Raw genomic sequence first — 25,205 nt, 5'->3', positions numbered from 1 at the left:
CTACTTCACGAAACATTTTAAGATTTAATATTTCACTTTGACGCGTGAAAATATTCCACCATTTGTTACCGGTATGCCCGCTTGCCGCCAACTGGAAGTTGGTGCAGCCGGATACGCTAGGTATTTTTGTAGCGGGAAAATCTTGCATCTTTGAAATAGCTATGTGATAAAGTATCGATGTAGAATATCAAACGATGTTTCTTATATTTATTAATATCAGTGAAGTAGATATAAATATACTTCTGTTACGAAAAATTCCAAATTTCTATAATTAATTCATGAACTTGAATTATTAAGTATTCCATTATATTGATAGAAAGATAAACACTTAGTATTTTCGTCAATGGTTCAAACACCCTATGCAATAATCACTAATAATGAATTAAATAACAAAGAATTCATATTCAGAATTATATTAGAAAGTTCGCTAAGGCTGTGCCTTTACGATGCAATTATAAAAGTTGATGAATTAATTATAGACGTACATGAAGTCACAGATGAAGACAAGTGATTTGTTCTTGATAAAAAAAAAAATGAAACCACGATAGTTATATGCTTAGGTACTTTTTATTCACTTTGAAAGTTTCACATATACACGTTAATTGTTAACGACATAATTCTTCGGTTCTTTTTTTGTATCTCTCAATTTATTTTTTATCCTTTCTACATTGCTCTGAAAATATAAATGTAAAACAGTCAATCAAAAATCCTAATTTTTATAAGATAGTTATAATGTAAACAATAAACTAACTCTTTCTCTTTATTTATAACTTCTAATTTTTCTTGAGTTTTTACTTCGTCGTCACTTTCCCAGTCGCTACTATGGTCTTCTTTTCTTTTTTTATTTGCAACTCCAGGTGGTTCAACAGCTGGTTATGAGCTTAATTTTGGATCAGTTAAATAATCATGAGCTGATTTGTCCTTACCACTTACAATTTTTTATTTAATATCACAGTTTCTTCTTCATCTTCCTCTACTTGTTCACCAAATGATAAAAGATTGAAATCTCTGTAACAAAATTTTTCACTGTAAAGAATAGTACTATCAGGACAAAATTCTGCAAACATATATGATTTTAATTTTACTGTTGCTGTTTTAGTTTTGGAATTGTCCCTTACTTCTTTGCTTTGCTGTACTATTATTCTTGGAATAATATCAGAAAATGGATTGTTCAATATTATAGTTTATATCAATCTTGAAGGATAAAGTGGTCTATCATTCTACAAAACAGAGGAAATATTAAATTTATATCAATTCTTGATATATTTTCTTGTAAGCATTAAATTTACCTCATCTATAAGTGCTTTTTCAAGTTCAAGCATGTTATATATAGTTTCTCCAGTAGAACTAAGAACTAAGAGTAAAGAAAAATTGGGAACTATTGTTATCTTTTCCAGCATTAGCCATAGCAATTAAATCTCGCGAACAAAATGTAATCTTGTATGAAATTTGTCCTGAAACACATATAACCAATAATTATTTTTTAATAAAGAAGGAATTCATTTTATTTATGAATATAATCTCACTGTAAATGGTTCTCCATACGTGTAACCACCTTCTCCTGTACCTGTGGGATCACCATCTTGTGTTATGAATCCTTTGATAATTGTATGAGATATAACGTCATCCTAATAGTATGCCTTTGGAGTCTTTTTGCCCATAATTCTAACTCAATACCACCAACAGTTGTTTTCATTATAACCTAGTTATAACAAATATATTAGTTTTATTAATGTAAAATACTTTTAAAATCAAATTTATTAAAATTTACTATTTATTATTGTAATTCAAATTAGAAATTATTTAATCCATTGAAATATTATTAACTAATACTTATTACTATACCCTTAGTAGTTAGCTCTTGCATATAAATATTACTGATGTTTGTAAGTCTCCTATAATAAAAAAAAATCCTTCGTCAATAATATTTCATATTAAATCTTTAGTCATTTATAAATCAGTCAACCAAATGGTTCTTTTCCCAAATAATCATCAGTAGGTAAGATGTACCTTTTACTTCCTTTTGATGTTAGCTTTATTGGCTCAATCAATCCCATGTGCCACAGCCCCATTATTCTTACTGCTTTTATACTTTCGAAGTTCTTATAGATATTTCTACACATTTTTGTCTTAATGCAACATTTACGTTCTATATTCAATTTATCTTTACCTTTTATAGCTATTACCAGTTGCCCATTCTCCATCTCTTCAATGATTATTATTCTTATTATGTCGATGCTACACATCTTTCTCTAACACCATTTGAAATCTGTTGAAAATAAATCTGTAATTAAAGAAGTAATAAAACTTTAATCATAAATATTTCAAAAACTATGCAGTAGTTGCAACTATAATATATTTTTTTGAACTGCACGACAAAATCTACAAACCTGTAAAGTTTCAACCAAATCAATGACCCGAAGGACTTATGCTCTCCTTGTTGATGCTATACTTTACTGGCTTGATGCCGCTGTTTTGTTAAAGGGGTAAAGGGGGTATTTCACTCATTCCCCCTACATGCTCAACTATTATCAGGTTCAGTAATGTTATACATTAATATAGACGTAAGATATCCGTAAAATTCCTATACTCGAATAATACATTGCAAGTGTACGAATATGAGAGTAATACTGCACGAGCAAAATATGATTATTTTCATTTATATTTCATAAATATTGAACACATATTTAATATGTGTATGAAATACAAGTATAGTTAAATAAAATTCGGAAATGAACATTTATTAGAAGAATCTGAAGTTAATGCTTTAGGCATAAGTCTACGCTCTTGCATCTATTTCTTGCGTCTGTCTCACTTTGTCTCGAATGTTTTATTCGCTTTCTTTGCCACACGGTGCTATAGAATCAGGCTAATAGGAAGGGATCATTCTGCCAATGAGGGAAGCGGTTGACTCTACTTCTGTCATAGCGTTAAAGTGGGTGGGTTGATGAGGGTTAGTGGGGATTTGGTCCTACGTTTTGCTCAGTGGTCTTCTCGTTTGCAACGCATAGTACGCAGGCGTTTATTCAATACGATATTGATTTGAATGCGCAATATCATATAACGATAGTCGTCCCATTCGGAAATGCGGATACTGCTGTTTGTAACTTGACATACTCTGTATTACGAAGGTATTGTTCTAAGAGTTGTCATAGTGAAGAAAATAGTGCATAACAGAAAAAAAATTAAGACATGGTTGGACCAAATATTTCTTTGTGACTAACCGTTCCGGAAGGTGGAACAATTACTGTACAGGGCGCATCCTTTAGGACACCTTCCGAACACGAGCGTATAAATTCGGAACTCGCAACGCTTTGCAAAGTAAGTTAAAATAAAAACTCTTTATTATATAAAAATATAATATATATATACAAAAACATTGAAATGTATAGAGAGCAAAAAATAATTTCCTATCGATTGCTTAAAGTAAATAACGATTTTTCTAATTAAAAAAATTTAGATTAAAAAGTTTTAATTGGAATACCAATTTTTGAATTGAAGTTAAACATTTCAGAAATTAAATTATTAATTAAAAATTTGTAATTTTTAAGCTCTAATTGAGATAAACATTAATTTTAGGTGTATCCTGTAAGCCCTGTAACAGGGCCGGGTGCAGCAAGATCCGTATGGGAATTAAGTCCCGATCCCGACATGGTCGGGCATCTACCGAATACTCCAATTTCTAGCACTACTCATCAAAGCCAAGGATCAGCTAAAGGCTCTGAATTACCATCAAGAAATGGTCCCGATGACAATATTTATACTGACGAAACTGCTCCAGGTCAAACACCATCGGATGAGACGAAACGAATTTTCGAACTTCTTAGATCCAGGTACCGAATTATATAGTATTACATTCTTGAATATAATTTTATTTGTACGAGTAAATTTGAAAGTCAATTAAATTAAATTTTTTTCTTTTAGTGAAATTGGAGCAGTCGATGAGTTGGTAGAAAAGAACGGTTTAAGTGTATTAAGTGCAAGGGATGAATGGGGATATACACCCGCTCATTGGGCTGCTCTGGATAGAAATATTGAAGTTAGTTGGTATAAATAAATTTGGTTTGCAGGGGAAATATTTGCTTTTTGATAAAAAGAACACTTATTATTATCTTACAGGTGATGAGATACTTAATAGAACGAAATGGACCAGTTGACCTTCCATGTCTTGGAACTCAAGGACCAAGACCAATACATTGGGCTTGTCGGCAAGGTCATAGTGCAATAGTTCAGCTACTACTAAAGGTATGTAAATCAACAACTTATATGACATTACATGAAATTATAAGCATATTTATTAATTTATAATAAACATTTAAATTATTTTCAATCGCTTTTAGGCAGGGGTTGCTGTTAATGCAGCAGATTTTAAAGGTTTAACACCTCTCATGACTGCATGTATGTTTGGAAGATTTGTAACAGCAACAGTTTTATTAGGATCTGGTGCATTAGGACATTTAACAGATATAAATGGAGACACTGCTCTTCATTGGGCTGCATATAAAGGACATGCAGAATTAATAAGATTACTTATGTATAGTGGGGTAGATTTACAAAAACCAGATTACTTTGGATCCACTCCACTCCACTTAGCATGTCTTTCTAGAAATGTCAGTTGTGTTAAAATATTATGTGAGAAAAGCAAAATCGAATTAGAACCTCGTGACAAAAATGGTAAAACACCGCTACAGTTAGCGAAAAGTCATCGACATTCAGAGATTGTAAGAATATTACAGGCTGAACAAAAACGGCGAGCTAGATGGATTCCACCTATTAATGAACTTTGGTTTGTATTTTGCCTTTTGCAATTTTATCAATTAATATATAGATATCTCTTTTAAGGGCGTTGCTATTTGGTGGTGCTGGAAATAGTAAAGGTCCTATATTACTATTTATGATATCTGTCCTTTTATGGGGATATCCAATGTATTTATTAAAATGTATTCCATTAACATGGAATCTTTTACGTGGTAGTCATTATTGCTTTATTTATTGGAATATTGTTATGTGGATCTCATGGATTGTAGCAAACAGAAGAGATCCTGGCTATGTACCACAGAATACTGAAACCTACTATAGAGCAATTAAACAGGTATTTTATAATTTCATTATTTGCTATAAAATATTGTATAATTATTTTATTAAATATTTTTTAACTTCAGATTCCATATTATGATAAGTGGAAAAAAAGGAATGTAGTATTATCTCGTTTATGTCATAGTTGTAGATGTTTTAGGCCTCTGAGAGCTAAACATTGCAGAATCTGTAATAGATGTGTTACATACTTTGATCATCACTGTCCATTTATATATAATTGTGTTGGTTTGAGAAACAGGTAAATTATGAGTCAATTTATATATGTATAATTATAAAGACAATCCAACTCATTTAATTTATATTCTTCAAATAGCTATTCATTATAATTAATCAATTATTATTACAGAATGTGGTTCTTTCTTTTTGTTATGTGTGTAGCAATAAACTGTTCATTTACTATTTATTTTGCTTGCTACTGTATGGCAATTGAAGGAATCCAATTATTATATGTATTAGGCATATTAGAAGCATTAGTATTCTGTGGACTTGGATGGATTTTGACATGCACTTCAGTAAATATAAAAATTTCTTTTGATTTAATATCAAATATCATACTTATCTAAATTTATAACAATTTCCTATTCCTTACAGCTACTGCATGCATGTATGAATTTAACTACAAATGAAATGTTCAATTACAAACGATATTCGTATTTAAGAGACAAGAAAGGAAGATATTTAAACCCCTTTAGTAGGGGTCCTGTACTTAATTTTATTGAATTCTTTCTTTGTCCACCAAATCATCAAGCAAATGATCCTCAAAATTATCATATACTTTCAGAAGATATCATGTAAATAATATTAAATTATAATTATTATTTTTTTAGTAATGCTGCACCTTTAAGAAAGTAAAGATGTTATTAATTAAACAATTAACATTATATCGACTGTAACATATGTACCTGCACATAATCTTCATGATTATTGCTTTTAATATTATAGCTTTTTACTTATGGTATTAAATAAAAAGAATGATTCAATAAATAATTTATTAAGTTATATTTAAAAATTTACTACATCTTTAATATAATTTCTTCAAAAATGTCTATTCAACATGATTTAAAACAAAGTTTTGTCACGATTACAATGATTTAGTTACAAAACTTACTAGAAGAATCATGTTTAATATTAATTTTTTAATTTTACTTATTACTATTAAATAAAAAAGGATATACTATTACGTAAATATAAATTGATATATACAAATAATTTTGCAAATGTTATATATATAACTGGTATATGTAAAATGTATCTTTGGTAAAATATACTGTTCTTTTACCTAATTAAAATATCTGCGATTTAATTCATATAATTAAAAGTTTTGTGTATTGTGTTGAAACAATACTGTAAAAATAATTTGTTTGTATAAAAATTATAGTTTTTATAGATTAAAACTTGATTTTTGTTTTGGTAAATATCTAAGCATTTTCTTATCAATAAATCTTAAGTTGAATTTTTATAACAATTACTGAGTATAAGACGAAATTCTTACTTCAATTCGTAGCAAAAATCATAATTTGGCGGAGGATCTGGAATTGCAGGCGGATCTTGAGGAATATCAATTCCTTCTGTATCCAAGAGTCTCAATTTAATATCCATAGATAATAATGTTTCCAGGTCATTTTCTGCCTCTTTACTGGTCATTCTATTACCTGCAAATAACGTATGTTTCTTTGGATCTATAGAAAAACTAATCTAAATTACAAATAATGATGCTACATACCAAGTAAAGCATTAATACCATCGGTCCAATAATCGAAAACTTGTTCATCAGGAGCAACAAAATCTAGGCTTGAAACTTCTACAGAATCTAGAATTAAGGAGAATGCTAACTGATGCGTAGTTTTTCGTCTCTGCAAGTCTTTCATATGTGGGCAATCTCTGCCAGTCAATAAAGCACGAATTTCAACTACAGCTAATTTTGTAGGAAGTTCATCTATTGTTGGTACTGATTTTTCATCACAATCACCATAATGAAATACTTTATGATTTGGTGAAAGCCGAACATACCAGAATTTATCCTTGATTCTCTATATTACAATGTTTGTTACAAATATGAAGTATTTAGAAATTATTTGATATAACTACAATATTCTGTAGAATAACAATTATTACCTGTCCTCTAGCACTATACTTCATAAATCTAGTGCCTTCTACTAAAAATCCTAAGCGTTGTTGTTGAATAAGCTCTAAAATTTCAGGTGTAATTTGTTCTCTCAGTTCAACTATTGGCCTTGCATGACTTTCCCATTCTTCTCTACTAGTTCTTTCTTGTTGCCATAAATTAGTAATCGTTGAATACGTTAATTGTTGTAATTTATTTTTGAATTTATCCAATCCTGTAGGTTTACATTGAAGTGCTCTTGTGATTTGCTCTCTTACAACAGAAAACACTTTTACAAAATCCTCAGTAGTGGCTCTCATTTCTTTCCAAGTTTTATTTAGAAGAACTATGCATACACAGTAGAATTCTTCAAATGGATGATCATGTGTAAAAAACATAGGATGATATGATTGCCCTTGTTCACTGGGTGCTTCTCCAATACGTAGAACCTAATCAAATTCAATAATAAATTTAATTTATACAAACTATTTACACTGTTTTATACTTACTTCACAAAGTAATTTAACAAGTTCCACACTTGTCCTACCAAAGGGACATTCATGTTCATCTGCTCTGCAAGAGTTTTCTAGAACAACTTTAGTATAAGCTTCAGTATGATTCCGTGCAAAATAAACCATGCAATCTAAAGCAAGCATGCCAGGAGGAGTTTCAGTAAAATCAAGAGCAGGATTAATATCATATTTAAAACCCAGTTTTTTGTAGTCTTTAGCGAAAAGGCCTTGTTTTCTAGCTGTAACGTCTCCACCTATGGCTCCTTCAGTATCAAAAGCAATTCTTCGAAGTTCTTTAATTTTGTCATGTGCATCTTGATCTTGTGGATCCATATTTGTCATCATACGCTGTTCCCACAAACTTAACATAAGTGTTTGTAATACATATAATTGATGTGCCATTTCTGCACCAACCTATGTTAAAATTTAATTCTATGATAAATTTGTACAAATATATTGTCCAAAAAAGATTTCATATTTCATACCTGACCAGTAGATTGTATAATATTTGTTAAAAATAAATTTCTAACTTGTTTAGATTGGAGAGTTGCAGCAACAACTCTACGTTTACATAAATCAGCCTTAAGAAATAAAGCATTTATGAGAGCTATTGCATTTTGTTGTATCTGTGGACGTGCACTTTGTAAATGCATCACTAAATTAGGAAAAGTTACTTCTTTTTCAACTTGTCCATATTTTCCTGAAGAATTTAATACTATATTTTCAAGAATGCTAAGTGAAGCTTCAATAATACTGGTATCTTGGATTACAGCTTGATTGTTTACATAACTTGCTACTTTATTAATAAAGGGTGTTTCTAATATATCCCATGAGACAATTCCATGGTCCATTAGTTCTACAAATGACTGAAGTGAATATGCAAGTGCATTTCCCTTATATTTTTCACCTTCCACCTTTAAAGAGATATATAAACTATAATAAAATATAAAATAATATAATTAAATTAAAGAGAAATATTTGAAATACCTGTGATATAATTAAAGCTAATCCTTGTTTATTAATAAATTCTAATGCAAATGTCATATCTGTGCTAAGGGTGCTTAATTTTTGCAAAGCAGCAGTTTTTTCTTCCATAGTCCCATTGTTAAGTTTTGCTAAAATATCACAAGCTGTTTTTGAGGGGGAGAATTCTAATCTTAAAATACTACCATTTTTTACTTCATTACGATTTTTTTCCGTGATATAATTTTTATTATTATTTTCTGAAAATTGTAACGAATACGATTCAGGATCAGAAAGACCCCACGCATTGCATAGTTCCTAAGAAAAATAAAATATATTATTTGCGTTTTATAAATCCTTATATTAATATATATAATTCGAAATTAATTTTCTTAAAAGTCATTGATAAAATTGTGTACTTACTATATTTATATGTAAAAATTAAATTAATATTTGATTTTACATACTTGAATAATTCCAGTAAGAGGATGTTTTTGATTAAATTCAATGAGTTGTGCTACTTGTTCCGTCATCTGAACAGCAATTTTCACGATATTTGAATCCTTCTGAACCGGCATTTTTATTGTTTGCGTGTACATGAAGAATTCAGAAGCAATTTTTAACTTTAACGAAATCAAGAGATACTAAAACAGCCGGTCCAGTCCGTTTTAAGAAATATTACAGATTTGACGTATCTCTTGTCATAACAACGTGACGGCCATCATGCTAGTTTTATATTAAATCAAGACGTCTAACGGTCTCGCCCCACTACGAAACATTTAATAAAATGTATATAAGTACTTATATATATGTACATATTTCCTAATGACTGATATGAGACGTTACGCGCAGGTCAGGAAACATTCCCGAGTTTTATATATTTTAGAAATTTAAATTTAAATTACATAGATTTGTGTAATTCTGGTGACAATTTATTATTATCTTATTTAAATAAACTACAACACTGTTTACAAAATTTTTTTATTTTCAATTCTTTTACATGTGTACTTATATTGCATGATTTTATAAAATATTCATTCCTTTTATATTTGTTTAAATTCAAAAATTCATATACAATTTATTAAAATTAATAATTAGTTACATATGACATGCAAAAAAATTTACAAGATATAATGAACTAACCATATTATAAATTGTATTCTACAAAGCATAATAAAGGGGTTATTTGCTTTGTGCAATTCTTTAGATTAATTGTTTTTCTTATATACATTTAAAATTTGTTTATCACACATATAACCTACATTCTAATTATTATCAATTAATCATAATTCATACAATTTCTTAACATAATTGTTTTATCAATTGACATAAGAGTAGATTGTAATAAAGAAAGGTCAACAAATATCAACAAATATTCTATCTTGAGTTCTAAAATTTCCAATCCCATGGAATACATAATACACCATCACTCATAACAGAATAATAATGTGTTATCCAAAGCATAACACCTTTCAATAAAGGAGCTAAAATCTTTTTATGCAATAATAAACGTTCGCAACATTGTATCATTAAATCAGGGGTAATACTGTCATCCTTATTTAAAACAGTCAATCCCAATTCTTGGACAGTTTTATCATGAAGTTCATGTTCTACATGTTTTATGCTGTAAAAAAGAAAGTATTTAAAAGAATGAATAAATATTTTAAGCTAGATCATAAGATGATCTTACTTATTGTAATGATGTAATCTTTTAGTAGCTTCTTCTAAATTATCAGTAATAAAGTTTACTAAAAGGAAACTTGGACACGAAGATGGAACTATAAATTGCCCAGTAGGAGAGAGCATAAGGGGACCTGCTTCACTGAAAGTAATATTCATTTAATTATTTATACCTTACTTTAAATTGATATTACATTATACTTACAAATAAATTGAATCAGTTAAATTTATATCCTATTTACAAGTAAACAGAAAGGAAATACATATAAAATATTAAATATCACGGGTAATACTAACGCTTCAATTACAATTTCATAAGCAGATAAATTAGCTGGCCACACTTTCGGATAATTCCGTCGTCCTCGATAATCCGAGAGGGTTGTGGTAAGTTGACGAAGCTGACGTTCATACTGGCTAACCATTACTTTCGGCATGAATTTCCTGCACATATAGAGTACCCTGAGCCTTACCCTTATTCAATTAATATGTTGTATTACGCACCGTCGACCAACTTTAATGTCAAGAAGCACTTGTGAAACTGCCTTTTCAAAAGCTGGTAATCTTAATAATACCACATCATACTTCTGAATATTTTTAATTAACTGAAAAGATAGATATTTGTTTAATAAAATAAAATATAATAAATGTTACATAAATAATAATTGCAATTAATAATTTATCCTTACATCAAGCCAATTGTGCCTAATTTCACCTGAATTTAACATGACATTTCCTTCTAAGCTAATGCCTGTATCATTAGCAAATACAAGTGTCCTATTTTTGAGTACCTCCATCGGTTCAGGATGATGTTCAGCTAATGCTTTAAAAGCTAATAAACACCCTCTGTAATGAGCTATGTTCCATCCACAGTCCCATATAATGTTTTTTAAACCTAATTCAGAGCATAATATTTTTTCTAACTTTTGTACTTCCTCCCTTATTGGTCTACATGCTTCTAACTTCACATGTACTTCGTTAATATGTTTATCTAAATATGCTCTATAAAACCATAATTAATTTAAATTTTTTAATATTGTAAAAATAAAATAAATAGAATTGATAATATCTTACTTAAAAGTATCAGGTTCTGCATTAATTTTCTTTTTCATTAAAATAGATGCATAAATGGGATCATCTTCTAGTTCTGAAAAATCTATATCCTCTCCAACACCTTTTCTTTGCCAAAATTTTGATTTGTATTGTGTACTTTTTGGTGGTTTTTGTTCTTCAATTTGATCTACAAATGTTGTTGGCAAATCACATGTCTTCAAAATAGAGAGTATAGTTTGTCTTAGATCTTTTTCTTTTAATTGTATCTGAACTAAGGTAAATTTTCCAGCTTTAAGTTCTTTTTCATTTTTGGAACGTAAGTAGAATGGTAAAGTTGTAGGTCTTACTGGTCTTTGTTGTTGTAAATTTTCTATAATAGAACTTAACTGTTTTAAAGAATTTTCATTTACTGTCTGAAACATTTAAAATCATAAAAATTATATTTAATGTATTTAATATATATTTGAGTTATTATCTTGTAACTTATAGAAATTGTGTTAGCCTTTTTATAATGTAATAGATTTATTTATATAAAAACATTATATGCATACAGATATGCAATAATCATTGCACTTCCTTTCTTCTATAAATAATCTTAACTATAATCAAACGATAAACTGCGTTGCCGACACTTGATTGTCTTAAATCGCTTATGATCTAAAAATCTAGTTTTTATAAGATATCCAAATTATCATAAATTAATATATTTACTCTTTGTGTGGGATATTGTCCAAATAGATCGGGATGCACGGTAAAATAAAAAGGTCGTAGTGCAGTAGATACTTCACCCGTACTTAAAGCTCTTACTGCATTTTTTCTACAAAAGCTATGAAAACATCGTTAATTCGTTTTAAATAAAAAACATGATATGATACAATTATATTTTGACAATGTAATCAAACAAACATGTTTACCATTTCCGCAATGCACAATACATTTTTGTAGTTTATTGTAATGTCATCACACGTTCATATTACGAAAGATTTGCAATAAATATCGCATTTACCACTCATCAAATTTACTAAACACACTACATTTATAAATAATAAATTTGTCTCACATTGGACTTAGAATATGATTTTTTAGATATATAATCTACATAAAATCTACTAATATACTTCCCTATACAACTGTCTTTACGTTGCACCAGTATGCAAACTCGAATAACATTGGACTTGAACCTCTTCTTTTTGACTAATCAATGGTAGGATCTATACAGTGTAGAGGTACATGTATAGACATCAGTATACGCATCCATTAAAAATAAATAATTCGTTATATTTGATCGGTTAAATTACCGTTCATTATGCACAACATAAAGATCAATTTTTATCAATAAAACAAGTAATAATAAACTTAAAACCTACTTTGAGTATGTTTTTTGTTTTCACGCGATGCATTGCATTGTTTTAACAATACGTCATTACCACTAATACGGTATGTCTAATTTATGTACTGTACCAGCTGTTCTTGCATCTGTAGATGTAAACAAGTACATAATGAAAAACGCAGAGCATTAGGATTGATATAATACTAATGCCACAGCATTTGGCTTTGCATCTGTGCTTAGTCACAGGTGGTCAAGGAAATGGCTTATCTATATGTGTATATATATATATATATATGTATATATAAAATGTCAAGTCTCTCGGGATTTTAAAACAATGTACTGAAAATATTATCAATCGTTTTCCAGACATGGTTTATTAAACATGGTCTCCGGCAATTTCAGTAATACGTTCAATGCAATATCTAAAAGAGCTCATAGTAGTTATCTGTCAAAATGTGAATAATTATTGTTTGATATGTGTATGAATTATTAAGTACAAATTTTGTAGCAGCTATATAATGTAAGTACAAAATAAATGTAATTATGTTCAATTAACTTTATTGAATATGAAAATTTTTAATTTTATAACAAATTCATTTAATTTGTTATATTAAATATAATATATGATCATATTTGGGAGTTTTGTGTAACAATTTTTTTATATTTTTTAGTTTCATTATGTCCTATTCTATCAATAGAAGGCCTTTGCTAAAAGGTGCATCGGATAGTGAATTTGAAGATGATTTAGAAACTGAGGCTGATGATCCAAATATTTCTGTTCCAGATGCAAAACCATTTTTAAAGCAATATGAACCTTGTGACAAGTAAAACCAGCTTAAAATAGTTTTATTTGTTAATATAAACACATGTTACATATTTTTCTATTTTAATCTAAGTTTATAAAAAATTTGTATAATTTTAAAGATATCTTTTCTTTTCAGATATAATCTTACATACATTGTTTTTTATATACTTGGTATGAATACATTAGTTCCTTGGAGCTTTCTCATCACAGCTGATGATTATTGGATGTATAAATTTCGGGAAATACATGTAAATTCTACGAAAGATGTTAATTACACCCATTTAGAAAATTTAGAAAAAAGAACTGACCTTCAAGCTAGTTTTACATCGTATTTAAGTGTTGCAAGTGCACTATCAACTACATTTTTTTTAATTATAAATACATTTATGAGTAAAAAGTAAGTAAAATATATAATTATAATTATTCAATAAGATGAGAGTAATGTAATATGTAATTTAAAAAAAATATTAAAATATATGAAAAATATCAAAATAATAGAGTTCCCTTAAGGATAAGAATGATGGGCTCTCAATGCACAATATTATTATTGTTCATCTTGACAACAATATTTGTTAAAATAAATACAGATAAATGTAAGTTATATGAATGAAAATACTAGGTATAAAATTATGCAATTAACATTTAAAGTAAAATACCAACTCTATTTTTAGGGCAAGAAACATTTTTATCAATTACTTTATCCACAGTGGTATGTGTAAATGGTACATGTTCAGTATTTAAGATATTATTATATGTTATGATAGTCAAATTAGATAATAAAATCAAACTTTTTTATATAGCTGCAAGTGCAATTTTTGGGGGAAGTTTAATGGGTATTGTTGGACGTTTTTCTCCAAAATATATAACTGCTATGCAATGTGGACAAGCTCTTGGAGGAATTATTACTGCCATAGCAGAAATATGTTCCTTATGGATTGGTGCTAGTCCTGTAGTTTCAGGCCTAGTTTATTTTATTATTGGAGATGTTATATTATTTTTATCTTTGGTGGCATATGTAATGTTAGAAAAGACAGTAAGTAATTTAGCATTTTAATAAGTATACAATACTGATATTTTTCATACATGTGTTTTATAAGTGGCTTATGGTAATAGGATAAAATGATAATCAGATAACGCTTAATTTATTATATAATATATTATTTATTACAAAAAAGAATTAAATTACAGTATAATATAAATATCATTTATATTTTACTATAGAAATTCTTTAAGCATCATACAGTAGAAAAATTATCCGAAAATGTAGAGGCAGATTTTTCGGTAACTGGGGAAGTAACTTTTCCACACGGCACTACAGTATCTTACATGCGTATTATTAAAAGAATTTGGCATTATGGTATTAGTATACTTTTAGTATCTTTTGTATCTCTTTCTGTATATCCAGCACTTACTGTATTAGTGGAAAGTCAGTATAAAGGCAAAGGTTATGCATGGAATGGTAAGTTCTGCAATTAAATAAGTTCTGTTATAAAATTTTTATGATTTATATATCTGTTGTAGATATCTATTTTGTACCTGTGGTGACCTACTTCATTTTTGGTACTGGAGATTTTGCTGGAAGAATATTATCAGGTGTTTTTCAGTGGGTATGTACAAAAAGCATTTGAAGTTATATCAAATTTTTTTACAAGAATAAAATTTAAATGGTTTAATATTTTAGCCAAAACATAAACCATGGCAAGTTGTATTTTTAAGTCTAATAAGAGTTATTTTTATACCAGTTTTCACGTTTTGTAATGCACAGCCACGATATCATCTTCCTGTTTATATTCATAGTGATCTCTGTTACATTTTAATAACTATAGTATTTGCTATCAGCAATGGTTATTTATGTAATTTGACATTTATTTTAACTCCTACGTAAGTTATAATATTACATATATTAATTCAATAAATTGTTATTAATTTTGTACTAAAGATTTTTAAACAGAGTTGTAGATTCACAAGAAAAGGAAATTGCATCTACCATGATGGGCGGATTTCTTGGGATGGGATTAATATCAGGCGCTGCATTCAGTTTGTTCATGGTTAAAGCAATTTAGTCACAAAGAAAATATATAAATGCAGGCATTTATGTCACTGCCCCCTGTATATTCAAAATGAATAGGACCACAGGACACGATGTCCGATCGTATTGAATGGATGTATTTATTTTATACATCATGACAAAATTAATGTTTCGCATATTGTAGTAAATTATTCTTTAAGTTTCTCTACAATGAAATTTGTCCATTCCATGAATGTGTAAAATATTTTATCTATAAATGGGAATAATTGTGTCTATCTAATGACATATAATAGATTTGAAATATATATAGACATTCAATAAATAATATGGACAAATATAATCACTCATAACTAAAATAATGTACTTATTTTTAAGAAATCAGAGTACAATAAATTATGATAAATATGTTGATCGAAATCTTTAATTTTTATTGAAACTCAGGATATAATATAATATATGTAACACTTTGTATTTAGCTATAAGTATAAATAATAAAAAAATATAGTTAAAATTGTAGTTAATATTGCTAAATTCTTTGAACTAAATATGTTTTGCCATAAAAAAGGTGTTGTATTGACACATTATGGTTTTTGTGTATTATCAGTAATACAATAAATATATTAAATAATCTCTACAAATTTTTGTAATTAGAAATATGTAAAATTAGGTATATATCGATGAATGTAATCATTACAACATATACTTCCTTTTTTTATTTTTAATATGTCAATATTTCTGTATATATTGGAGTAGATATAACTAAAACTAGAAGCAATGAACTAAAACTATTTATTGTTTGTATTTAGTTCACAGAAAAAAGTGGCTCTCTTATTGGAGCATACATGTATCTCATGAAGGATATTGTTTATCTTTACTAGTTAATGGAACAAAAACTACACCTGTAAGAGATTTTTGCTTGATTTGTCCATCCATTGTTTTGTCAACCTGTACCAATGTTTGATCTAAGTTTCTTGGACCCACTGGTAACACTAAACGTCCTCCAGGAGCTAATTGATCAATTAACTACATAAAAAATATTTTCATAAGTACAATAAATTTTTGCATAACATTAAAGGATTAAATTTTCTCTTACAGCTTGTGGCATTTCTTTAGCAGCAGCTCCTACATGAATAGCATCATATGGTGCTTTTTCTGGATATCCTAATCTTCCATCTCCAACTAAAAATATTAATTATATAATGTATATCTTATTTAAATAAATAAAAAGAAATATATATATATACATATATAGGAAACATAAAATCAACTAACTTACCAACTAACTGAATACGGCCACTTCGAAGAAGTTCTGGGTTGTCCTTTTGAATATTTTCTCTAGCAAATGCTTCAAGTTCAGGGATATGATCCATACCTATAGCTAATCCATTTGGCCCTATCATAATTGCCATGCATGCTGTTAAATACCCAGAACCAGAACCAACATCTAATGCTCTAGCCCCATCACATAATTTATCTTCAAGAATTTCTAAAGCATATGCATGCTAAACAATTTCATTTGATTAATTTCATTACTATATTTTGAATACTACATTTAAATTTAGAAAATATGTACCATATGAGGAGCACTTATAGTTGCACCATAACCAATGCCCTGTGGGGAATCTATATATGGATAGCTAGAACGAGTATAGTTTCCTCTATCTACAGAAGACATTGCTTCATAAACTCTATCAGATTTAATTATTCTTGATGCTAAATTAACAAGATACATTATTACATATAATTCTTTCCTATTATAGATACAACTTAAATGTTTTTAATGTAATATGTAATCTATGTAATATAAAAGTTACAATAATTGTATTTATATTACTTACATTTAAGATGTTGTATAAGATCATGATTGTTTTTTGCATGAAATCTCCCAGACCAAGCCATTTCGTATGCAAATACCGAAAATAATAAACTTATCACTATGAAAATAAAGCACGATAAATACTGGAACTGAATTTTGAGGCCGTAAATTACAATTTCTTAAAACATCCAACAAAATATTGTTGCGAGATATCACTTTCTAAATTTATCAGAATTATTAATGTAGTTAAATCTATTAAAATTTATATGTATGTATTAATATTGTATAATATTTGTATACATTTCTTTTAGTAAACGTCATAAATATTTTTACGTTAAATTTTTAAACATGCGTATGCTTTATTAGTATTCAATTAAATAGTAGCAGTTAAATTGAAACCAGAATTGAATGTAGTTTATCGTCCAAAATATAAATTGATCTCAAATATGAATTTTAGTTTCAAGAAACGTATGTAACGTAATCAATTTACAAATTTTAGTAAATGCTTTCTGCATACACATATTATAAACTTCTAGCTAAATAAAACTGTATCACTACTCCAATGGGCACATAACCAAAGACGAGAAATATACAACGCAGACATAACATAACAAATGAAGTGACATAAGTTGTATTATTGCGCAATATGGCAACAGGACGGAGATTCGCCAACTTCCTTACTATCGTTAAGGTATTTTCAGTATTACCAATACAGCATATGATAATATTACAGAATTATTAGTAGTTGGAAGTAAATCTAAATTCAATAATGAAATTATAAAAAATATATAGAGCAAAATATTTTATAATTATAAACAAACTATAAAATTCTAAACTGTATAATATACTTATACATTGAAATGGGAAATGGATGGAGATTCTAAATAAAAATTATTTTGTTTTTAATTTACTTAATTTTGATATAGGAAACAAATTTGTTACTTTTAAAATTGTTAATTGCATTATAAAATGTCCTCTTTCATTTTTATTTCGTCAATATTGATCGAATTGTGATTCTACATATATATGTATGTATCTAGGTTTAAGGCATTAATTACATTTGTGTGAGAATTCAAGATGTTGCTAATAAAACTACCTAATACTGACTCTACTTGTTCTGTGTAATGAAAGATAGGCTATAGATCATCGATTTCCTACAATGTCTTTACAAGGGAGTCTTTTACACGGATTGCAGTATTTCTATTAACGGTCTATTAGTATGTCAGAGCGACACTTACTTTTCTATTTACATGTTGACAAAAGTAACAATTTCTCTGAATAGATAGATCGCTGATGAAACTTTAAATTTGCGATACATGGTAAACATCCAATGTCCAAAATTGATCGTAGATATTATATAATATATGACTTTAGTGGCAGTTTTCGTATCAAAAATACGCTTGTTCAACTTAAAGAGCTATTAGTTAATTTAAAATTATGGCGCGCCCGAAAGTAACAAGTTCACGATTATTCGAGAGATCGATTAACTCACGTGACACACCTTAAATACAAGCTAACCATTGTTCAGCACCCTCTGTCGATCGATTCTCGTCAATACACGCTGCCATGACTCACACGAGACAAAGATTGCTACTGAACCACTGATACCCCTGGGAACAATTTGAAGATACTTAGTGAGACCTTGTAGTCAGAATTATTAGAAAGAATTATTCCATAAGGATTATTCCATAAGGATTCCATAAGGATTCCATAAGGTCTGACAGTAGGCACGTTATGCGTATTTGCAATAGAGCACTCAGAACAGATTAGCTCGTGACGTTTTGTTCGCCTTTCAAAATATTATACAGAATGCTCTTTGTGGGAACACTTCCTAGAATATTTGATTTTTTCAGGAAATCGCTTGTTCATTCGTTCAGTCGAGCACAAACTAAATACTTATTTCTTTTTTAATCATTCGACACGAATGTTTCGTAGTTTGTTGACCCCTATGATGTTTAAAATTTCGGTTTGCTTTGTAATATTGAGTGGAAGCGAAACCGAAGTGGTTTTGAATTTGTCCCCGTGAAATCGGTGAGCGGGGCGTCAGTTTACCGAAGAAAGTTATAGAGACAAGACGTATTATTTCATTCGAAGTGCGTGACCAATCAGATGCGTAGTAGATCCGTGGTTATTTCGTTATCATTTGCATACTCATTAATTTCGTTTAATCAATATGCCGGTATTTAATCATTTATCAGACATAATGAAATTTAAATAGTTTCTTAAGTTGTTTCTATTCCTTTTTCTTTAATCGTATTTTTTGTCATTCAAAATTACCGACAGCGTGTATTATCAGCTTTTGAAATAGTAGGTAAGTTGAGTTTGGTTATTGGTACATTTTGTCATAATTGGTTTCGAGTTTATATATTAATTTTCAATCTCTAATTTTTACATAACTTGATGATTTATTGGGTCATTTTCATTCATTATTAAAATCGTAACCTATAAGTATAGATTTTTATTTTATAGTTCTTAGGATAAAATGTTGTGTTTAAAAACTTGAAAAAATATAATATTTACTGAAGCTTTCTCTATAACATATCACGTGATTTATAGAAGAGGTTATGGTGTTATAACCATTTGATCGTATACATCACAAAATTAGTTCGATCAAATTCTATCACTCAAGTGATCTATCTGAAATAGATTACAAGATGATGGTAGTTCCTTTTAGTGCCAACTTTCAAACAAGTTGGGTGCATAAAGGTAATATATTATATTGAAAATAACATTAAAAGTAACATTATATTTATACCAATCTAGAATGTATTGGTGAAGATGAATAAAGATAAATTTATTTTACATGTCCATAGCATATCCGAATTTTCATCAGTTATGTTATTACAGTTTCTGATTTTATCGTCGTTTTGAATTATCGAATAAGTTTAGATCTTGATGGCGCGTAAAATATGTATTTGTACTCTTCAACGTGGACAGGACTATTTGCTTACGCGCCATCATAGATGCTTTATCTGTTGATTAACAGAAATGAGTAAGAACTCTTCCAAAGCTATTCGCCTTGCACAGAATTCATTGCTTGTTCGACTCGTGTGGTTTGCTAGTTACTACGTTGCACGGTTTAATTCGTTATGTATTTGAAAAATAAAAACTATACGTATTGTCAGTACGGTTGACTGACTTACGTAGTAATCGTGTATTTTGAAGTAGGAATAATCTAGAACGAAATTTTAATTCGTTCAATATCGTTTGGTCACAAAATTTCGTCGAGACAGCTTTGAAATTTAACAAGGTAGATATTTATTAAAATAATGGTGCTCATTGGCGATATAAGTTCGATTTTCACTGCCGGTTGGCTATTAGGATGCACAGTGTTGATCGCTACAAAGGACGATATAAAAGCGAGACGATTTCGGGATGTAATATTCATCGTATTCTCGATGAGCCTGTATTTAGTTAGCTTCTTCGTATTGTATATTTTCGTATTCTCGTACAAAGATTTGGATCCGAAAACTATGCTTCTCATTATTCTGAGAGTATTGCTTGCCTATTGGATTGAGTTAGTGGATGCTGCGTTGACAACCCTGTGGAACTGGAAAATTCGGTCCGTTATCTCGCAGTTACGTAATTTTGATCGAGTTACAAAATATCGGGATGCCTCGAAAGGAAACAAGCTGCGATTCTTCTGTCGCATCACAGTGGTCTTCGTTTTTCTATATTGGTGCATAGTTGCATACTTGAGCTACAGGTGAGATTATTATAATGTTGGAATATTTATTCTGCTCATACGAAACTGTTAACTTAGCAAAAAATTTAAATTTCAAACATTTGTCTCGGACGTGATCCGTGTCCGAGAGAAATTCTTGAAACCTCGTTGATGTAATGATCGAAATGCGTGAATATTATACATGGTAAAATTACGTTAAATGATATTTCCTTTTTACAGAATTGAACTCAGAGTACCTGGTTTTCGAGGCATAGTATATTTCTTCGCGGACGCCTCTGTGAATATTCAAGTTCTAATATTTGTCGGAATTTTGTTCCTCATCGAGGAAAGATTTCGTCATCTGTGCAATATCGTGACGTTCTTTAAAGGTAAGTTTATCCCTTATTTATTTCTTAAACATACAACGTTAAAGTCCACGCGTTTATTTACACGCAAGCATTTCGTGTATCATTTTATGCGTCGCTTTATGCATCGCTTTATGCATCGCTTTATGTCTGATTTTACGCATCGTTTCGTTGAATTCAAGTTGCAGTCGATCTTTTACATATCTATTTCCTTTCCTTCGTGGTACGCAGCCAAGAATCTTGCTACTCCGCGAACCCGTATTTTATTTTCTTCCATTTCTAGTTTTTCTTCCGAGCGAAGCCTGCTCGAGGTAACAATGCCAAAACCACGTGCTGCATTATGAAATCGAAGATTTCCATAGATACGTGATTCCGTGCTTCGATCATTTTCCTAATAACAGGAGAACTTCAGATTTCTATCGGTAAGTCAACAGTGTTTAGAGCGACCTGCACTAACGAGTTGTTTGCACATATGTTTAATCGCACTCACCCTTTTTGTCAGATAGTCGAACAGTTGTTATTATCAGTTCCTTTCATTGTTAACAGATGACAAGTTAGTAGTGGCCGATCGATCGATTGGGCATTTTACGCTACAGCAGATATGGTGGCTACATTGCACTCTCGCCAATGCTGCTGAAATGATAAATTCCGTTTATTCCATTCAATTGTTGTTCTGGATCCCGAGTATGTCGTTCAACCTGCTGTCAAGGATTTATTCATTACACGTGTTCATATTAACGGATTTGGGGAAGATCAGGGAATTAATGCTGACATTTGGATGCGCACTGAACCTCATATTGATCACCACAATGTGTCACATAACAGCGAGTCAGGTAGATCATCATGGGAATTAATGTGGAATTCGTCGAAACACGTGTATAATGATGTAACCAGATATTTGTTTAGGCGAATCGTGTCGGTCGGCTCATTTTCTCGCCGAACTCCTCCGTTTCTATGAAACGCATGTTCCTACAGGTAAGCCGAGACCGAGCAAGCTCGTTTGAATATCGATTCGAATGTTGATTTAAGTTCGGATACAGAGGGGAAACACTTTTACTCCTTTCGAGAAACCGATAAATAAGCAACGCGACAATTTTCAGGGTAACTGACGATATAAAGAATGTACGTTCTTGCGACATCTTCCTTGTTTCTCGTCGTTATTGTCTGGTCGTAGTAAGCTGTTTGTTCTACAAATTATTTTAAAATAATTTTATTTTAAATTAATCGTATCTTCTTTTCTTGTCGCGGATTCGTGCTCTTAATAAACCGACACATTCCTGTTTCGCACATTCTGCTTGCTCTCTATCGATCTTTTTAACCGCATGTAATTTCAGGAAAACATTGAAGCTGTGGCGTATTTCCAGCTAAGGAAGGTGCATTTCTTCACTACCATAGGGATAATACGCATCGATCTTCCCCTCCTGCTTTCGGTAAGATTCGACGAGCAGAATGATAGGTTTCTTTGAAAAAAAGAATAAAAAGAAAAGAAAAGAATCAATTAGTTCCTGGATTAATTTGAGGGTAGTTCATTAGTCGATATCAGCGAAAGCGGATATTCTATTTCAACGATGTTCCCGATTAATCGTTTGAATAACTTCGTTGATATTTTCGTTGATATTTTTGCAGATATTTTCGGCAATGACAACATATTTAGTCATTCTTACTTGAAGACTATCTTGGCGACATCTACAACTTTCGATTCGGTGAAAGAACCCGGAAATCAGGAAAGTAAAAATCTACCTATGTATGGAGAAATAAAAAGATATGGCGAAATAGGTATGAATTAGGAAACGAGAGGAAAAGAAACATTAATCATGTGTTTCATCCATTGATCTTTAGCATCGAACGACACGAAACTGTCAATAGAGATCGGTATGTCGTAATAGAACACGCGTGAAATTTACCCCTTTGTGAGTATATTTATGGGTTACTAAACCACGACACAGCAAGCTTTCATCAATATCAATGTAGTCAGTCCTGTTAGGTCGTTGGTATCTTCCTGGATAGAGTTCAGACTCTTCAGTCTAGTAGCTAAAGGCGAAACAATATCAGACAACCGGAGTAATTTTGTAATCCGTTTAAGTCTGCCGCATCACCTCCGGGTTGTCGGCAAATCATATTTGTAGAAATGATTGGATTCTGGAAATTCCATGGCAGGTACAGGAAGAAGTGATAAGTTGTATCTCTGTAAATCTCCTTCTACACTTTTTATCAGATTACTCGTTAGTATTGGTTTTATTATTCGTCGCGAAAGGCTACAATCTAATAAATACATTAAGTTTATTATAATAACATCATCTGTTTCCTGTTCAGCGAAGTTCAAGAGATAAATTAATTTATTCGCGGTAAAACTTGGTGAAGATAAAACGCAACTTAAGAACTTCGTTAAAATGAAAATGAGTTTGTTATTGCGTCGGTGAGTTAGGCTTTATTGAAAGATTATGAAGATACCGGTAGAACGTGGTGATAAATGTTACTTTTAAAAGCGATTAAGAACTAGAAATAAATGAAACTTCTCGTGGTTGGGATGAAGTTCTCGCGGAGAAATCTATCTTCGTTAACACCAGATTTTCGCAGGGAAATATAAAACCGGAAAAATTTATTGTTCGAGAAGAAGAAGTATCGTAGAGAGAAGTTTGCAATGTCTTTGAGCAGGTTCTTCGACGAACGATAACGTCTGTCAGACGTAATGGATCGAGGGATCAAGCCGGGTGGACATTTTTTGAGACCTCGTAGGTGGACAGGAACTCGTTGCACAGGAAGTAGAGGGTACAAAGAGGACGGGAAAGATGTACAGAACGCAGGCGCGTTCGAAGGAACGTGCGCGGGTGGTGTTCACGTCTGTAATACTTTGAAGAGCTCCGGCGGGAGTTGCGATTCTTCCTTTCAGTTTACCGTGGCCCCGCTTCCGAATCTTCTCGCGCGTATTATTCTCGCCGGACGACCAGTTCGACTGTGAGTTTTGAACTGTGTACGTTTCACTGAAAATCGACGCGATATAATAGAACCGGTGTGTAATCGGGTTAACAGTTGCTCGAGGAAGAACTCTGGAACTTATCGCTAATGAAACACGTCGGTCAAGTATGGTGGAGACAGGGAATTTACGATTCATCGACGATTGTTTCTGTTAATTTTAGTGGGTCGTAAAAACAATTAGTAGAATCCAGTTGTTTTCAGTAGTAGAAATTAGGAGTCGTTGAAAGAAGTATCCTTTTAATTCGGTACTTGTGAATAAATGACCGAAGTAGGACTTGATAACTTGTAGGTGATTAGAACTATTTACCCCTACTTGGAAAAGTCAATATTTAAAGCGAACATAGAGGAATCATTGAAAGCACACGCGTGTCTTGGACGTATTCATTCTCGCAATGTTTCGTTCAATACAAACGTCTTACAAGCTTGAGTGGATATCGCGTACCGCGTATGGAGTATTTATACGCGTATACTTCTTTCGGTAAATACTCGTGTTACGAGTGTTTGTACGGCACCGGGATTTATAAATATTCGTATGCAGTTATGTTGTTTGTCTTTTTCGCCGTTCCGGGAAAATTTAGCGGAACTCTTAATCTCCGGTACGTTTGATACCACATTTTGTGTGTAAACACGAATTTTATCGCGCGCGCGAAAAATGGCCATCGTCGATTACCGTATCTATCTTTTCACATGCACGATGATTGCAAATATTTGTTTACAAAATGTAACGGTTCGGTATCGTGAATATTACCCTGAAATTTATTTTCACGGCCTCTACCACGTTGTTATTTAAATAATACAAAATTCCTTGTACGTC

The 25,205-nt window shown here is 30.6% G+C and overlaps 6 protein-coding genes across 6 annotated transcripts; 3 read left to right on the top strand and 3 right to left on the bottom strand.

Annotated features, from left to right (window-relative positions):
- The first annotated feature begins 3,228 nt into the window (after window positions 1–3,228).
- Window positions 3,229–5,892, top strand: Patsas (palmitoyltransferase Patsas). Its single transcript, XM_017910828.1, has 9 exons — window positions 3,229–3,321; window positions 3,580–3,833; window positions 3,925–4,039; window positions 4,120–4,245; window positions 4,341–4,786; window positions 4,843–5,092; window positions 5,163–5,335; window positions 5,444–5,609; window positions 5,689–5,892. The coding sequence occupies exons 2-9, from the start codon at window positions 3,652–3,654 to the stop codon at window positions 5,890–5,892; spliced, it is 1,662 nt and encodes a 553-aa protein (XP_017766317.1). The 5' UTR covers window positions 3,229–3,321; window positions 3,580–3,651.
- Window positions 5,893–6,585: 693 nt separating this feature from the next.
- On the bottom strand, window positions 6,586–9,433 carry Ced-12 (engulfment and cell motility Ced-12). The gene is made up of 7 exons (XM_017910824.1): window positions 9,144–9,433; window positions 8,701–8,994; window positions 8,199–8,627; window positions 7,711–8,127; window positions 7,213–7,650; window positions 6,821–7,127; window positions 6,586–6,749 (listed from the first exon to the last, which is right to left on the bottom strand). The coding sequence occupies exons 1-7, from the start codon at window positions 9,273–9,275 to the stop codon at window positions 6,586–6,588; spliced, it is 2,181 nt and encodes a 726-aa protein (XP_017766313.1). The 5' UTR covers window positions 9,276–9,433.
- A 632-nt stretch (window positions 9,434–10,065) lies between these two features.
- On the bottom strand, window positions 10,066–12,497 carry LOC108555259 (T-cell activation inhibitor, mitochondrial). Its single transcript, XM_017910827.1, has 8 exons — window positions 12,321–12,497; window positions 12,118–12,232; window positions 11,428–11,819; window positions 11,043–11,355; window positions 10,858–10,958; window positions 10,654–10,797; window positions 10,367–10,498; window positions 10,066–10,300 (listed from the first exon to the last, which is right to left on the bottom strand). Exons 1-8 carry the CDS (start codon window positions 12,341–12,343, stop codon window positions 10,066–10,068), a joined length of 1,455 nt encoding a protein of 484 aa, XP_017766316.1. The 5' UTR covers window positions 12,344–12,497.
- Window positions 12,498–13,165: 668 nt separating this feature from the next.
- Window positions 13,166–15,823, top strand: Ent1 (Equilibrative nucleoside transporter 1). Its single transcript, XM_017910829.1, has 10 exons — window positions 13,166–13,256; window positions 13,408–13,560; window positions 13,678–13,938; window positions 14,040–14,134; window positions 14,213–14,263; window positions 14,342–14,574; window positions 14,763–15,000; window positions 15,063–15,148; window positions 15,223–15,422; window positions 15,493–15,823. The coding sequence occupies exons 2-10, from the start codon at window positions 13,415–13,417 to the stop codon at window positions 15,602–15,604; spliced, it is 1,422 nt and encodes a 473-aa protein (XP_017766318.1). The 5' UTR covers window positions 13,166–13,256; window positions 13,408–13,414; the 3' UTR covers window positions 15,605–15,823.
- Window positions 15,824–16,340: 517 nt separating this feature from the next.
- On the bottom strand, window positions 16,341–17,631 carry LOC108555258 (Protein-L-isoaspartate (D-aspartate) O-methyltransferase). Its single transcript, XM_017910826.1, has 5 exons — window positions 17,409–17,631; window positions 17,144–17,283; window positions 16,847–17,072; window positions 16,664–16,749; window positions 16,341–16,593 (listed from the first exon to the last, which is right to left on the bottom strand). Exons 1-5 carry the CDS (start codon window positions 17,467–17,469, stop codon window positions 16,420–16,422), a joined length of 687 nt encoding a protein of 228 aa, XP_017766315.1. The 5' UTR covers window positions 17,470–17,631; the 3' UTR covers window positions 16,341–16,419.
- A 3,024-nt stretch (window positions 17,632–20,655) lies between these two features.
- LOC108555263 (uncharacterized) lies at window positions 20,656–23,097 on the top strand. The gene is made up of 6 exons (XM_017910831.1): window positions 20,656–21,092; window positions 21,291–21,439; window positions 21,962–22,248; window positions 22,322–22,390; window positions 22,750–22,845; window positions 23,042–23,097. The coding sequence occupies exons 1-6, from the start codon at window positions 20,656–20,658 to the stop codon at window positions 23,081–23,083; spliced, it is 1,080 nt and encodes a 359-aa protein (XP_017766320.1). The 3' UTR covers window positions 23,084–23,097.
- The last annotated feature ends 2,108 nt before the right edge of the window (window positions 23,098–25,205 follow it).

This window comes from Eufriesea mexicana, unplaced genomic scaffold, assembly GCF_001483705.2.
Source record: "Eufriesea mexicana isolate 0111107269 unplaced genomic scaffold, ASM148370v2 scaffold168, whole genome shotgun sequence".
Lineage (NCBI taxonomy): Eukaryota > Metazoa > Arthropoda > Insecta > Hymenoptera > Apidae > Eufriesea > Eufriesea mexicana.
Note: the sequence above shows the minus strand (reverse complement) of the source record. Positions and strands in the feature narration are given on the sequence as shown.